Source organism: Falco punctatus (genome assembly GCF_963210335.1).
Source record: "Falco punctatus genome assembly, chromosome: 6".
Classification (NCBI taxonomy): Eukaryota; Metazoa; Chordata; class Aves; order Falconiformes; family Falconidae; genus Falco; species Falco punctatus.
Window position 1 is genome coordinate 629,831 of NC_137585.1, and position 16,600 is coordinate 646,430.

At 50.2% G+C, this 16,600-nt stretch overlaps 1 protein-coding gene across 4 annotated transcripts; it reads right to left on the reverse strand.

Annotated features, from left to right (window-relative positions):
• Positions 1–335: 335 nt before the first annotated feature.
• On the reverse strand, positions 336–15,377 carry PEX5 (peroxisomal biogenesis factor 5). Of its 4 annotated transcripts, none has more exons than XM_080391361.1 (16): positions 14,322–15,369; positions 13,718–13,911; positions 13,141–13,176; positions 12,834–12,966; positions 12,008–12,142; positions 10,793–10,898; positions 8,812–8,902; positions 8,358–8,474; positions 7,885–7,977; positions 7,588–7,707; positions 6,896–7,039; positions 4,732–4,802; positions 4,349–4,564; positions 4,013–4,208; positions 3,691–3,848; positions 336–3,320 (listed from the first exon to the last, which is right to left on the reverse strand). In XM_080391361.1, exons 2-16 carry the CDS (start codon positions 13,865–13,867, stop codon positions 3,119–3,121), a joined length of 1,968 nt encoding a protein of 655 aa, XP_080247487.1. In that variant the 5' UTR covers positions 13,868–13,911; positions 14,322–15,369; the 3' UTR covers positions 336–3,118. The 4 variants fall into 4 exon arrangements, with proteins under 4 accessions (XP_080247487.1, XP_080247488.1, XP_080247489.1 ...); XM_080391362.1 differs by having other exon boundaries at positions 4,043–4,208; positions 14,322–14,503; XM_080391363.1 differs by lacking the exon at positions 8,358–8,474 and having other exon boundaries at positions 14,322–15,377.
• Positions 15,378–16,600: the final 1,223 nt, after the last annotated feature.

Genomic DNA, 16,600 nt, shown 5'->3' on the forward strand with positions numbered 1-16,600 from the left:
AGTTCAGGTCACCACTCCTAGAGGACCGGTCCAAGCCCCTTCCAGGCTGGAAAGGCTTCAGCACACACAGGCAGGTGAGGTAGGGGCCTGGGACCCGAAACAAGACATCAAGGGGTGGTAACTCGAGAAAACCCAGGATGATAACAAAGCTCAGCAGCTCAAGGTGAGGAAACAGCAGTGGTAAACCAGAGTGTACGGTGGCAGCACGCCCACCTTCTCGACAAGCATAAACACTAACGAGGAGCACAGTGGAGAGAGGTATAAGGATTTCAGCACATAGACTTCCATTTGCTGGTACCTTCCAGCTGCAAGTCGAGTTAAGGTCAGCACCAGGAGACAAGAGATTCTCAGATTTATTGGAAGCAGCAAATAAATAAAACACTGAAAACACAACAAGAAGCATGGGTGGAAGAACATGTACTGAACCATCCCTTTTGACTGCACCTCCAGTGCCCTGTGAAAGATCTAGTTCGGGTCCTGTAGCACCCACAGACTTGGAAAAGAACAGAAAAGGGCCTGTGGGCTCCCCTTATGCTTCTAGTGGCGACAGGCCCTGCCGCTGCTCTGTGTGCTTGGGACAGTACAAGAGGAGAAAGCACAAAAATTGCAGAGCATGCTCATTTGTAAGGCCCTCAGCTACCTGGTCTAGCATCCAAGGCAGGCCTGTTGTGACAGGGGAGTGGATTAGGGACCCCCAAACACCCCTCGCTGCCTCACCTGTGATTCTGAAATGCTCGGCACCTGCTGACCACCCCCACTGTACGACAGGGCCTGGCACCAGACGGTGTAGCTGGAAATGCAAACGAGAACCAAGGTACTTCCAGAGCCCCAGCGCAAGCCTGGTTCAGAGGTGGCTGGAGGGCAGGCGAAAGGCGTGAACAGGACCCACAATCCGGATACGATCAGCCAGCTGCTGCTCCCTGCACCAAAGTGCCCTTTCCAAAGACAATTTTTAACAGGACAAGGTTAGACATGGTCTGGACAGAAGCAGCTCGGTCTTACTCAGCCCTGGGAGGCTGAAACGGGACCTCATGTCTAGGTGAAGATCTGGCCTCAGCAAAGGCAGCACACGTGCTAGGAGATGATTTAAGGTGGGGGGGAGGGAAGAAAGAACAACTTACAGGGAAAGAGAACAAATGGTGACAGCTCACTCTAGCTACAGAGACAGGAGGGGATGTGCGATAGGTAAGGACACCAAGCACAAAGCCAAGAGATCAAGCCGAATAGCAAGGGACATTGAGACAACTAGGAAATCAAGGAGAAGAGAAGCGTTAATGGCATCCGAGGATGAGAAAAAGGGAAGGCCAAGCAGTGACAATGGGAGTGTGAATAGAGAGGAATGCAGTGCAGCAGAGAGGCAAAGAAAATCAGTGGCAGGGGGGACCACAGGGAACAGAGAAAGGGAGATCAGGTGGACAGCAGGTGAGGAACAGCACAGGCACTAATGTTTTCTTTTGCTGAGAAGAATCTGACAAGGATTGAGATCAGTGAAAACCAAAAGGCACTTCTCTGACCAGGAGCAGCACGTGTTAGCAGGATCCAGAAGTAATGTTTCCCTTCCTTTTAGACAGCACAAGCAGCAAATCATTTATGTATGCATTGCAGCAGTTTCAGAATAGTGCATGTAGGTTTTAGTGCCACAGGGCTGGATGTGAGACATGGGAAGCTAGAATGCAGAAGACACAGCAAGAACTATTCTCTGCCCATACTTTCTGCTCCTGATTGTTACAGCTGTGAGAAAAACAAGCCTGTGAGGCAGAGGTAGGAAGAAACAGGTGCCTGGTGGAAGAGGAAGGGTAAGCTGAGCCCCAGGTCTCGACTACCACAGCAGGAGGGTTCCTCAATGAGATGACAAAATGTAACACAATTTTCCCACTGCAGAGAGCAGGAAACCTGGAAATTGGGGTGGGGGTGTGTGTGTGCTGTGTGTAGGGAGTGCTTCACTGATCCCTAAACCTAAGCAAGGAAAACGCTTTTGGCACAAGGAAGCTCTCCTGCTGGCTCATAGAACTAAAGCCCAAGGCTACAGCAAAATTAGGGCCTTTGAGCTTCATTTGCATATGAGTTATCAATAAAACAAAACCTGGATCAAAAGGGGAAACAAACTCAGACTCTGATCTATCTTTTGAAAGTCAGTGGGCTTAGACTCCCAGAGTGATATACACTACCCACTGCATGCAGCTCCAGAGGCACAAAGATGTCATTTTGGCAATTTTAATTCTCCCCCCTTTATTATACAAAATACTTTACAATTAAAAAACATTTTCCCCAACAGAATCATATACAGATATTTATAATTAACAAGATTCAGTTACACACAAGATGGAGAACTTCTGCACAAAGGAAAACAATGACAGATGATCAAGTGAAAATCAAGACTTGACCCTTTCCCCACCATATTCTGGGAGGGGAGATTACATTTTTGTACTTTTCTTCTTATCACATTCCCTCAAGTCTGAACTCTGGGATCTCCTCTTACCCTGACAGGGTAAGGGCCTCCACTTGTGTCCCTAGCGTAAGTAAAATATTCTGCTCTTAAAAGGTTCCTTAAAAGACACTGAGAAACTAGCATGTGGCTGTACCATGAAGCTACCAGTACCCAGAAAAGGTGACTGCGCCCCCAGTTTTCCCTAGCAACCCACATATACACACATGCAAGCACATACATGCGGAACCATGCTCAAAACCCAGAATTTTTCACCCTTTCACTAAACGGCAATCCCACCCCACCAAAGCAACCTGCACTCGAGACACATCCAGCAGGTAGTCTCTGCAGAATGGCTATTGTAAGGTCTCATAGTCACGCTGGGGCATTACAGCAAATGCAGTCTGGCAAGAGAGCTGGATGTTGCCATCTTCCCACTTGGATCATCTGCCTACCAGCAGAGCGCCAGTCAGTCACGGAGGTGATAGCATGAACCGCTCAGAGATGCTCAGGGCACAACAGACAGGTAGGGGAAGTTGCACACTTCAGCGGGAGGTCCTTGAAAAAACAGTCGCCAACGATCTGCCCTACCAGAGCAAAGATATGCGTGAACCCTAGTGAACATTTTCTCTCTAAGGAAGGTCACTGCTGGGCTGGGCCAACCCTGCACTCGCAGGGGATCCCATCCCAGAGTCACTGCTGGAGGCCAAATGCCTGAAGCAGTGTGGGTAGATCACGGGCATCAGCTGCCCCATACAGGTCACTCTGCCCCAGCATGGAGAGGGCCATGCGGAGGGTGCTCCAGATGTTGTCAGACATAGCGCCTTGCTGCCCTCGCGGACCTCGGCTCTTCTGCTGCATGTGCAAAGCCTCTAAGAAGTGCTCCACGGCCTCACTGTCAACAAGAGAGCATACACACGCTTACTGGAGAAGATGGTACATCTCATACTCCCTCCCTCATTTGCTTCTGAAGTACTTCCTCTCCGAAACAGCTTCCTCCACCAGATCCTGCCCCGCTCCAGAACCATCAGAGATCCCCCTTTTCCCTCTTAACAGAAAGCAAAGTTCAGATGGTCCCGACTCCAACTGCATCTGCATGACACAGCTCTCAGGGCAGTCCACACACTTGCTCTGCTCTCCTATGCCAAGGGAAGGCTGCAAGCAGCGTGGCACTGCCCTAGGGATCTGTGGATCTGTCACAGTCTCTCTCCCACAAACATATGCACACTCATGGCTTACAGCAGATCTGCCCACCCTGTGCTCACCGGTGGGCACCTAAGTTGATGCAACTAATGCCCAAGTTGTAGCGAGAGCGGATGTATCCTGGCTGGAGCTCCAGTGCCCGACGATACGCAGCCACAGCTTCCTCACTCCGGTTCCCATTGGCCAGGGTGGCACCAAGCTTGTTCCATAGAAGATGGTCCTGCAGGAGAGGGCAGGGAGAAAGGGCTGAGATAAACTGGAATTTTTTAAGCTCCAAGTCAGCCCCTCCCTTCCCCATGTGTCTATCTTATTCCTTCACTCCAAAAGCATACCTCATACAAGCAGCACCTCCCCCCAGACCTTCACCCATAAACCTCCAGGTACCTCCAGCATCCACAGTCCGCACTTTCTTACATTGGGGCGCACACTGAGCGCAGCACTGAAGCAATCCACAGCCTTCTCATACTCGCCACTAAGGTTGAAAAGGACACCCAGGCCGCACTGAACATCAGGATCGACAGTCGAGGGGTTGCTGCGCACAGCTGCTAGGAACAGCTCTTTCACCTCCACAAAGAGCGAGCTGGAAAAGCACAGAACAAGGATATTGGTGTGCTGTGGAGAGAGCTGGCCTTGGGTTGCTCCCTCTGCTCCTGCCTGGGCCAGTCCCAACCCTCCATGAAGCCTGTCAGCTGAAGGCTGAAATTTGTAACCCTAACTCACTCAGATAGTAGGGAACCTAGGACACGCTTGGAAGGTCCCAGGTTTGTCCCCGAGACACTCTCCTCCGCCTCCTTCTCCAGCAGGTGAGCATAGTCCGGCTTATGGCGTAGCCAGTCCCGCAGGGTCTCACATGCCTGCTTCTGCAAGGACTCGTTGGTGAAGCTGACTGCTAAAGCCATAAGTGCCGTGAGGTTCCCAGGCTGCAGTTCCAAGCACCTGCAGTTCAAAGACAGACAAGTGAATACAGTATTAAATCCGCCTGGGAGACACCCAGATACAGGAGGTATCACAACCAAGACAGAGCACACCACGCTAGCCATATGGTCCTTGTGGCACCATGCTAGACAAGGAGTCACACTCAAAAGCTCTTCGGCAACACTCACTGTCTGAGGGCACTGATTGCCAAAAGCTCCTGTTCATTCTCTGCTTGGGTGGTTCCCAGATATTGCCAGGCCTGGAAGAGACAGAGATGCACAAAGTCAGACTTCACATAGAGAGAAAAAGCTGGGCTGATAAACCACGGACACAGAGATTAAATCCACCATATTATCCTGCACGTTTTCAGCGTGAGACCAAGTATATGCAAGTATACACTAGCCACAGATATGAAGTTTCTCTTGAAAGACATATAGACTTTATGGCACGTAGGTCCTCAAGGCCAATAAAACTGGCACTGTTATAGTGAAAAGAAGCAAATGTCTACCTGGAGCTCTATCTAAGCTCTGCCAAGTTTGATGGCAGTTTTACACTTTGAAGTCACAGCACCTCCACTTTTAACTTCTAACTGTGGTCACATTGCAGAGGAAGGAGGGAAAAGTAGATCTCTTATTTCCCAAGAACAAAATGGCATTGTGGCAGTGCTAATAATAAGGGGACCCCCAAGGCAGGCAGCTGCATATACTTGTGCAGTGGTCCACTAGCAAGTGACAATCTTGGCGAGTTGACCATCAGACCTGAAAGTAGAAGCACTGCCATTTTACTGAATCTTCAGTCATCATGAGATCAGTACATGAAAGCCACTTCCATCTCCAGGCTGCTGACGTAGGGAATATTTAATTAAGGCACTAAATCCAAAGTACCTATTCACTTTATGTACATTAACTACACCCCTTGCTCAAAAATAGGCTAGACAGTTGGCGGGACTGTCAGCTTGAAGTACCCGCATTTTGAACACAGGTCACAAAATGCAGTATCCTGTCTCAAGGAAGGAAATTTTTCATTAGCAAAGAGGCAATCCACTGCCTCAAATACCTCACCATATAGCTAGCTGCAAGTCAGGAAGAGCTGACCAGTGATAACTGCACAGTGTTCTGCAGGCAGAAGAGCTGAGATTCAAGGTAAAATTGTGATTTGGACTAAAGCAACCATGACATTTCCTTCAGAGCAATTAATTGTTCAAGCCTATTTGATCACTATATCATTTATGAAGTCTTGACTTCTCCTGTATTTTCTGCAGAGTTACAGTAGAAGTATTCAACATGTTTTCAATACAGCTAGCCAGAAGTTTTCTTCCTCTAAAGTTTTACCTCTCTCCCAATTATGCTCAGCCTGCAGTCTATGCTGCCTATGAGAAGAGAGTGACAATTCTAAAGGAACATTGGCCACACCTTTTGACCACTTTAAAGCTAAAGTAGATCTTCAAAACCTTTGTTTACTTTTCACCTACTCCCAGTAACCCAGAAAGTTAGATGCCCATATTCCCAGAAGCCAATAAGCTCTGTTCCGAGAGGTTACTCATCTAAGCCTCAGGATTAACAAATTATGTTATTTCCAGTCATATACAATTAGCAGGGCTTGATTCAGACACACCGAGAATTCAGCATCCCTGTGTCCATGATGCAGGGACTCCAGAAATGGCCGACATGGGTGTATTTGCATTCTTCCTCTTCCTGCTGAGAATGTCCACATCCTCTACCTCTGGAGAAAGGCGCACAGACTACTCTATTTCTCAACCCATCTTGCAGAAGCTGAAGTACTTTATGGAAATAAGTATTCACTGAATTAGGAGCTGGAAACTTGTCTTCAATATAAAAATCATTCTCTGGCCCACAGCTTCAATGGATGACTGAAGACATCCAAGCCATCTCCCTCAACACTTTCAAGTTACATCCTCTCCTGGCACGTAGATGGAAGACCTGGCCAGGACCTCTAGTCTAATGAGCTGTGCAGGATTAGTCTTTAATACGGATGTTGAGAGCAGTTATCTCCCATAATCGCCTCCAAAGTTGCAATGACAAAGACTTCCACAGAAGCTACTTAAGAGACAAGAACTCTTTGTCTTGGCCCCATGCACAGCCCCATGTGCTCCAAAGATTTCACACAACTCTGATTCGCAGGCTTTGTGACCTCCTCGCCCACAGCCCTCCTGGGAATTCACATACATCAGCTACAAACTCAGAGCCACAGAAAAATTACATGTTTCATACACCCTGCACAGCTCGTAACACGGAAGTGAGATTTCTACACACCCCCTGACACCTCACCTCAAGAGAAGGATTCAAGTAGCAGGACACCTGGCCAAGGCCTGTTGTCTCTGCTCTCACTCACCTCCATGTGATCGGGTTTCTGCTGCACTGCAGCCTCAAAGAGCAAGACAGCATTGGGGAGGTCACCTTCCTCCAAGCGCTTCTGCCCCTCTTCAAACGCATCTGGATGATCCCTCATGGGATTATCTTCCTCAAACTGGTAACCCTAGCAGGGAAGACAGATGCTAAGCATAGGAGACAGGCTTAGGGAGAAAAGCACTCTCTACAGTACGGTGCAGTCTAGTCTTGGTGCATCAGAAACACCCAGACTGGTGTTTCTATCCAGCTCCTTGTCCTCTATGCTGATTTTTAGCGGATCAGAGAACAGTGGTTTTTCTTCCTGCCTGCTCTGTGCTGAAAAATTCCCCCAAACCAGACCTGGAATAAGTTGCAACAGAGACTAAACATTTGGTGTGGGTCCTATCAGCTTGAGAGAGTAAGCAACAACACTTGCACTCATTGCAAAGAACCCCAGCATACACTAGTATTTGGTGCAAGACAAGGACTAGACAGCATTTGCAGGCAAGCACAAGTATTTGTTTAACCCCTAGCTGATCTGGCATGAGGGTACAAGTGACGGGAGAAGATCAATGCAAGAAGGAATCCTAGCAGCATTTGGGGCCTGTGGAGCTCACCCGCGAGGAAGACATACTGCCAGTCTCCTTGAGGCAGTCCACCACAATGCTGGGACCAAGAGACCCCCTTCTCTATTACCTTGTCGTATGAGGAGGAACTGAGGTCTTCATAATCAGAGAGCCAAGGGTGTGCCTCTGCATCTCTCTTGGCCATCTCCTCCCATTCCACCTGGAGTTTGTCCCAGAAGTCCACATCTGACTGAAGGGGAGAACGGAACATGACTAGAGTATCTCAACCATAAATTCAGCTCTACAGACATCCCAGGGAACACCCTCTTAAATGTTTTTAGTCATCCTCACAACTTGCAAAGGAGAGAGGTAACTCTACCATGGGCTCTCAGTTGGTACCCCAGCCCTCCGCCTCCATCAGTTTTACCTCCACAGCAGTCTTGGCCTGCTCAAATTCCGTATCAAGAGTTGACATGTTCCCAGATCGCGCAAATTGATCCACCCAGGCATCAGATGCCCCCTGGGAGGTTGGAAACAGAAACACACTTTTCTTTTTAGGATTTGGCAACATCAGGGCACATCCCAAAACAGCAAGAGGGTCGGTGATGACCGCTCCTCCCCATCAGCAAGAACTGATGGCCTATGAAGTGGAAAAGCATTCATTTGGGTATCCCCTTCCTCCCAGGTGCTACAGGAGACAAGAGAACTCATGCTGCCCAAACACCTTCCCAGCTCCTGGCTAGACTCTGCTAAGAGCCCAACAGCCCCCCCCTTGCCTCCCCCAACCTAACCATTAGTAGAGCGCTGCTGAGAGCTGGACTTGCCATTCTCCCTTGCTCCCAGGCTGCGCTGTGGCAAAAAGCTTTCCTCCTTCAGAGCACACAGGGCTGGGGCTCCTACCTGCTGCTGTATAAACTCAGCTGCCCATTGCTCTGCCTGATCTTGGTCTCTGTGGGTCACCTGATTAGCTTCGATCGATACCCTCCCATCTCCGATCTGGCGGACAAACTTTAGGAACTGTGGCAGAGAAATGAAACAAGGGTGGAGCTGGGCAGACGCTTTGCCAGCAAGCCCTCTGCCCACGCCCGCCTTCCTTCACTAAGAGGACTTCTCTCTGCAAAGTGAGCACAAAAGGCCCAAAAAGGTGGAAAGGACAGGACTTCACCAGAGTCACGTGGCAGAGACTGACAATATCTAAGAGCAGATTGTGGAGTTCAACTTCTAGGAATCGGGGAAGAAATGGAAACATGGGACAGCAGGAGGTTTGATTCCTTTACTGCTTTCCCCCTTCTCAATTCCCCACACCCCTTATTCACACTAGCTACCTGTGAGCCTCAGTCAGGGAATTGCTCACCTCAGAATTCTTGAGTTTTGGATCATCCACTTCAGAGAGGAAATCACTAACAGTTTTCTTAAGATCATCCTCAGGTTGATATTCCTCATACCTGCGTTCAGAGGCAGTAAAAGGGAAAGAGATAAGTCTGATACCAGGCAACAGCGAACTGTTTCACTAACAACAGTCTACACAATGGGCCAGACAACAGTACTGAGGGATACTACCCCTCCTCAAAGACTCTGGGGTTCTCCTAAGTGATTCAGTACCTTTATCCACCTGTAAAAATTCAAAACTACTCCAAGGTTAACTATGCAAGTGACTGACACAAAGAGTAGCAGAATTAAACAGCTACAGTGACAGCACAGTTCTGCAGAACTGTCTGGATTCCTTGGCAAGCTCACATGCTATCAGACATTGCGAGTTTTAGCACTACACCAGAAACAAGGTCATCTGTCTGGGAACAAAGAAAGTAGGTCGTGCTCATGCAAGAGGAACAGTGCCTTGGAAAAGCATCAGCTCCACAGAGGACTGAGGGCTCACAGTAAGCACACAACTCAATGTGCTGTCTGGCTTACAGCAGGATAGCACCAGTTCCAGGTGTTACCACTACATTCAGTCTTGGTGAAGTCTTTGGATCTGGCAGCAATAACTCAGGGATGTCCATATTTTCAGAAAGGTATTGTTACAGATCTGCTAATAAGTTAGAATTAATTGACTTTATTTGATTTTATAAAATCATTTGGAATAAAAGATGTATTTTAATGAAACTTGTAGATGCACAGTAAAAGCTGCTATGAAATCCTTTGTACAGCCCTGTACCAAGGCCAGAAGAATGGGCTAGAATCATTGTTTAAAACTTAGGTAACAAATTTGGGATTTTACAGATTTTTTTTGTACTTGACTAGCCTTCTGTATGTAGAAAGCGTATTGAAATGTCAGAATACAGAATTAATGGGAACTGGGGAGAGTCAACTGGAACAATTTGTAGTTACCTGCCAAGAAACTGTGAACTTTAGTAAAAGGTAATTCCGGCAGGGGGAGATCGCGACCACTGACTCATATACCACCTACCCAAATCGTACCCCAGACCCATTTCTGGACCTTTCTAACCTTTACTGCACAGAATCGGATATGGGAGGAGAGTATGTTAATGATTTTTGGGAAGTATTATGATTATGCATGAATACTTAATGAATATGTATGAATAAGTTCTATATATGATGTGTGATTTTGAAGCTTGGTGTGCGTTGATCGTGAGGAGACTCACTCTCGCACCCGGCCATCAATAAAGAAGTGTCTGCTTATCTGCATCACATTGGTGTCGATAAGTTCTTCATTCCGAGATTTCGGTAACAGTATCAGAAAAGGCAAAAGCCAGGAGGAAGGAGAATCCAAATATGCAAAAATCTCTTTTAGGGAAAGACCTAAGCAGCCCAAAACGCTTGCTTGTGTTTTGCTGCTTTAATTGAAAAACATGACTGTAGTCAACAGGTACCTATACAAAGATCTGAAGTAGCAGGCTGTCCTTTAACCTACCACACAAAACCACATGAAAATAATGTCTGGAAGGCTGAATCTAGAAACAGGCAGAGGATGTGGTTGGTCAGATAGGTAGAATAAAGTGCTGAAAGTTTACAGTACTAGTCGAGTCTAGCACTTGAGATCTCTAAATCTAAAAGAGTACCTGTTAGGGAAAAAAGTTCTGCCTGAACTCACTCTTGAAATCACTTTAAGGATCTTTGCATTAGGCATGAGATTAAGTTAGCCTACATGATCACAGTATCTTCCTGGAACTAGAAAATAGAAAAGCTAGGCTATCTTAAACACTTTAGTCTCCAAGCATAGTTTCCTCCTTTCTCTGAAACCAAAGGCCTGAGAACATCAATCTGTGTTACACAATTCAAAAGCATTCAGGTCACAGCAGATTTCTGTCACCTATCCAGACTTCACCCACCCGAGGGCCTAACAGCAATAACTAGTTTTGAGAAGACAAACTCACCATTTATCTGCCAAAGACTGGTCTTCCGATTCCCCAAGCCACAGTTTCTCCTCTGACTGCTCCAGATATTCTTCTGCCCACTTGGCAGGAGACACAGACAGTGGATCTACATAGGACATCAGGAAGAATGGGGGGAAGAGTAAGATAGGTAGACCATTACTCATATTCACTTTAGATTTTGTGCTCTCCACTTCACACAGTTAGCTAACACACAGAAGGACCTCTTCAAAGAAAGACTGTTTAAAGCTTGTTTCTTCCAACTCTGTATATTCTGATCTAAAGATCAAGCCTGAGGTTCAGGCTGTGTATTAATACAGATGTCACTGCGGTGCCAATAACCTCATGATTCTCTACTTTAATTTCACAACTTATTTGTCTGCTCCACGTGGGACACTACGTAGGTCAAGAAAATTAGCAATGCATTATGATTCTCTGTCAAAAGCACAGCCTACAAAGCACTAGGTTTTTATCAGAATTTTCTCAAAGACCTTTGTAAATGCTGATTTATATTCCCAGAAGCCTAAAGTGCAAAGGTCAAAGGATAGGACGACCTGGCTCTCCTGCAGTAGCCACTCCTGGAGAAGAGAAGAGCATCTATTAAATTCTTACTGATAACTTCCAGATGAGGTTGTGAATGACAAAAGGACCCTATTTCCAGCCCCAGCTCTATACACAATGCAGGATGGCTTTTACACTGCTGGCTTGCTTGAACCAGCAGGTTTAACCTTTGGGCCAGAAACATTTGTTTTGCTCGTTTCCCAGATGCAACATCCCTCCACCTCCCTGAAACTGACAAAAGGTATCGGGCCAAAGCACACTAAACAAGATTTACCTTTGTACCAAAGGCAAATTTAGCCTTGGGATAGGGAATCAGAAAAATATGTAAGCAAGAAGCAGTATCAGACCACCTCCAGAACCTGCATTGGTTGAATCACAGCTTGAATAGCTTGCTTCTCCTAAGTTCTCCAAGTAAGCTAAACTAAGAACAAAAGACCCTTATACTTGAATAAAAGCTTCCACACCACACTGTTCACAATTCGGCTAAACCATCACGAAGTAGCTTCCCCCGCTGCCGCCCCCCATTAAAGCTGCTACAGCAAACACTGACTGCTGGGCTCAAAGCACTACTCCAGTTTCACATTCAGTAACTCTCCACTATACACAGGCATGTGACTGGGCAGCATCTTGACAGAAATTCCAAAAGGGACCCTCCACCTGTCACTTCAGCGATGAACTCCTGTGACCAGTCAGCCTCGTTGTAATCTGAAGAGACATCACCAGCACTATCTGCTGTAGCCAAGAATTCCTGGGTCCAGTTTTCAGACAGTGCCAGGGCTGCCACACCTGGAGCTACAAGAATTAAAAAGAACAGAAGTGAGGACTGGAGAACTCAAAGGCATCATTTAAGTGTTCCAGGCTAGCCCTCATCATCTCTGATCTTTCTCTTTGGTAGAATGAAATCACAGAAAGATTCCGCTCAGAAGGAACCTCTGGGCAGCTTCTCACAGCAGGTTAACACTAAAGCTAGAGATTAGGTTGCTCAGGGCATTCATCAGGTAACTTCTGAACTTGTCCAAAGCTGGCAGTTCTCCAGCCTCCCTGGGCACCTGTCCCAGTACTGAACCATTCCAGTACTTCCCTCTCCAAGGGAAGAAACATTTCCTTACATCCAGCCAGTTCCCCTTTCTGCACATTGTGTCTGTTGCCCCTTGCCCTTTTGCTGTGTATCGCTGCAAAGATCTTGGCTGCAGCTGCTGAAGACAGCAACTAGACACCCTACCACCCACCCACCCTACCCCTTCGGCTCTTCTTCCTGAGGCTGAACAAACTCAGTCCCCTCAGTCTTTCCTCTTACACTGCGTATCCCAGCCCCTGAACACCTTACTGACTGTCCACTGGACTCGTTCCAGTATGTCAGTGCACTGGGAAGCCTAAATCTGGAAACAATACTCCAGCTGAATAGATGGGAACCACCCTGCTAGGAGCTTAACCGTAACACTAATATCTTTTCCAGCTTTCCACCTACTCTAGCTACACTTACCTCGCTGAGGGGCCTGTCGGAAGCTTGACTGTTCAATCTCTTGCATCTCAGCCAACAGGTCATCCATCTTAAACGTCTGGGGTGCACGGGACAGTAAAGGGGCATTCTGCTCTTGCAGGAACTCTCCAACCAGCTGCCAAAGACAGAGGTGGATTACAAACACTGTGTAGAAGATGAATGGGCAGAACCGTGGAAGATGAGAGAGAAATCAGTTTGTCAGAAGGGAAGATTAATACCAGGTACAGAGAAAAACATCAAACAGTATTGGTGAGAAAAACAGTAAGAAGATGCACCAATCTGTTCTTACCTCATCTTCGGTGGCCACTCCCAGGGGTTTGGATATCTACAGGGAATAGAGTGCAATTATCCCAACAGCTTTAACCCCGTACCCCTCTCCACATGCACACCCCATGACCCTGCTTAGTTTACATCTTCCTCTTCCATGAGCTTAGGGCTGTCAGCATTCTTGTGCATTAGCTGCCAGCCTACGTATGAGCTAAAGGAGCAGGAATACCTCGAGTGAGGCTGTCCAGCCCCTCTCCCAGCACCTTCTGGGTCAGAGCCTGCAGCAGCCAGGTGCACGGCTCGCCACCACGACCAGCACCCCCCGGCTCACCACCAGCACCCCCCTGCTGCCCACAGACGCACCTTCCACAACAGGCCCTGGCCTCGCAGCCCCCCACAAGCCAAGTGACCCCAAGGCACCTTCTCCCAGAAAGACCACCACTGGCACCTCCCTGCACTAACGCCCCCCACCACCGCCCACCCCATGGCCCCCATCCCCTGCTGGCCGGCCCAGCCGCGGGCAGGCCCCGCACCCGGACCCCGCTCTCCCGCACCCGAGCCCCCGGACCCCCGCTCCCCGCCCGAGGGGCAGCACTCACGGCCGCAGCAGCGGGCGCGCCGGGGGGCCAAGCCAGCGGCCCCTGGAGCCCCTCCTGCTGCAAGGCTTTATCCTGGGTGAAGTGCCCGGCCAGCTTCATCAGGGGGTTGGAGCCCCCGCACTCCGGCTCCACCAGCTCCCTCATGGCCATGGCACCAGGCAGGGGGAGAGTGTCCGCGCCGAACCCCGCCTGGCCTGCACACACAGCGGGTCAGCGCCGCCACCGCAGCCCCGGCGGGGCAGGGAGGCCGCCCCCCCCCAGCCCAGAGGCGCCGCCGCCGGGCCGGACCCCTCAGGCGGCGGCCTGGCCCCGAGACACGCCGCCAGCCCGCCCGCCCGCCGGCCGGCCCCCGCGGCCGGGAGGACCCTCCGCCCCCGGGAGCGGGACACCCCCTGCTCGCCCCCCAGCCCCGGCCCCCGCCCGCCACCAGGCCAGGACAGCCGCTCGCCAGGACGGCAAGGCCGCGGCCCGCCCAGCGAGCCCCATGCGCCCCCGGCCGCCCCCCCCCGCAGCCCCCCCAGCGGCGGGACCAGGGGCCGGGCGGGCGGAGGGGCCGGGGGAGCGAGGGGGCGGCGCGGCAAGACCCCCCCGCCCGGTGCCGTACCTGGCGCTGCCAGGGCTCACGGTGCTGCCGGGCCGGGGGCGGGGCTAGCCCTTAAAGGGCCAGGCGCCCCAGCGCCGCCGATCAGCGCCTTAAAGGGGCAGAGTCCCTGGGGCTGCCGGTCTCCGGGGGAGTGCCCGGCCACCTACCGTGTCGCCCACGCCCCCGGTGGCCGCGCGGCCTCCCCGGGAGGGCGGTGCGTGCACGCAGCCCACGGGCACCCGTGCTGCTCCGCCATTGCGCGGTGTCACCAGTGACTGGGTGGTGCCGGGTCAGAGCCTGGCGCCGGCCGGGCTCGGGTGAACCGCGCTCGGTGGAGCGGCCAGGTTCGGTAAACGTGGTGGGGCGGTTTTCACACCGAGAGGAGCTGCAGCCCATCCTGCAGCGGGTGCGGGGCTGCGTCCCACCCGGCTCACTGCAAAGGCGTGTGGAGAACGGGGGTCCCGCAGCGCGTGTAACACGCGTGTACCCGGCCGACGGACCGCTGTTGTGTGCTTCGGGTCACTGGAACGTTGAGGCTGGCGGTAGCAGGCTGAGCGCCTGCACTTAGCCGAGAAGTACGCGATGGCTTCAGACCAGCCACAGAAATGCCAGCTTCTCTACAGCCTTCCTCCTTCTTACATGTGTGATGGCAAGGGAAGAGCCAGCCACCTGGAAAACTGGAGCTCATTCATGTACAGCTTCTAAAAGAGAGGGGGAAGCACAAAAAGGCATTTGCGTGACAGGTACTGCCTCCTGTGACGTCAGGGTGCTAGAAATCAGTGGTTTGCAGAATCAAATCCCATCTCCTTTTCAAAAGGAATATGGTCCTCTGCAGGGTTCCCTCCAGACTTGCCAGATGCAGTTACCTGTCCAAAACCTGATGTCTGGTGCTGTTTTAGACACCATTCCTTGGCAGCAAGTCTTCCTACTGCTCTCCTTGCAGCTTTGAAACTCATCAGACACCTACAGCCAGGTCTGTGCTAGCAAGTAGCATGGCTCAACAGGAGGAAAACTTTGAAGTGATAAAAGTTGGGTCTGGAAATCCACTACCCACACCAAACGCATTTGGAGAGCTTTAGATTATGTCTTCCCTGGTGCCATGGGCTGAACGCCACTTTGTGGCTGGAACACGGGAGGAGTGCTGCCGTGTCCAGCATGCCTGCTCGCTCCCCACCACCTGAAAGCAATCTCGATTGCATGCCAACACTGCTCTGCCATACAGAACAAATCCCAGCAAGTGGGGACCGCTGGCAGGTCCACTTGGAAAGCGCACTTGAGGCATCCATTCAGCCACCGATATGCCAGCACCCTACATCTAGCAGGCAGCTGCACTGAGATGGTGACACTTGAAAAGACATTTACATAAGCACTCTTACACTTGGAGACTGAGGCTGCCCATGCTGCCTAATGCTGGCACGATACACTGACATTGCTCCCTACCCGCCTGTAAGTTGCAGTCATCCTAGGACTATGAGTACACTAACCCAGCCCTCCCAGAATGAAGCCCCTGCAATGACAAACAAGACTCACTACTACCAAATACACTCGGAGTGATCAAGACCACCTGAAGACAGAGGGAGGAGGCTTTTTGGCAGAATCCTAAATTACTTTCAAGAAGTACAGACAGACAGTGCTGCTGCTAGGAAAAACAATAGACTGCACAAAGGCATGGAGAAGGGGAGTGTAGGGATTGAGATAAGGCATGGGCAGAAGTCCAAAAGCTGTCAGAGCCTGAGCAGTGAAGCAGTCAAGGGGAAGCAGTTTTGATTTATAAATGTTTGTATCAGGATCTTGGGTATATGCCTATGACACCAGCCTAGGATACCAGTCCAGCCTGGCCTACTGGTTCAGGACATGGACCCTGAAAGACTGCTCTGTAAAAAGTCCTCACAGCCTCCTGTCTTCAATCTGAGCAGCAAGGACACAGGGAATGCACCCAGGGTCACTGCTGCTGCCTGCAGGGACAAGGCACACCAAAAAAAAATGTATCCTCTTTTCTCTTCCCCTCTTTCTTTTCTCCTGGGAAGACAGCGCCTTTTCCTTGACCCTTGGCTGCCTTCAGGCTTGCCAAGATTCTTGCAAAGCAGCGCTCGTCATTGAACCATTCCAACATTAAGCAATCCTTTGATCTACTGAAAATGTCATGGTATCGCTCACACCAGCCTGAAGACAGCCTGTAGAAGGCCTTCAGAAAGCATCTTCCATGGCTCAGTCAGTTTGCCATTGCTTCAGAGTGAGGCATGGGTGCCCCTTCACCTGAAGGTACAGAGAGAGACCTTGCAGAGTGAGACTTAGAAAGG

Excerpts from the sequence above, each read along its gene's own strand:
- PEX5 (XM_080391361.1), bottom strand. The coding sequence starts at position 13,867 with ATGGCCATGAGGGAGCTGGTGGAGCCGGAGTGCGGGGGCTCCAACCCC. Across the intron at positions 4,209-4,348 it reads CTAGGTTCCCTACTATCTGA|CTCGCTCTTTGTGGAGGTGA; the intron begins GTGAGTTAGGGT and ends GTGCTTTTCCAG. Across the intron at positions 3,849-4,012 it reads GCGGACTGTGGATGCTGGAG|GACCATCTTCTATGGAACAA; the intron begins GTACCTGGAGGT and ends CCTCTCCTGCAG.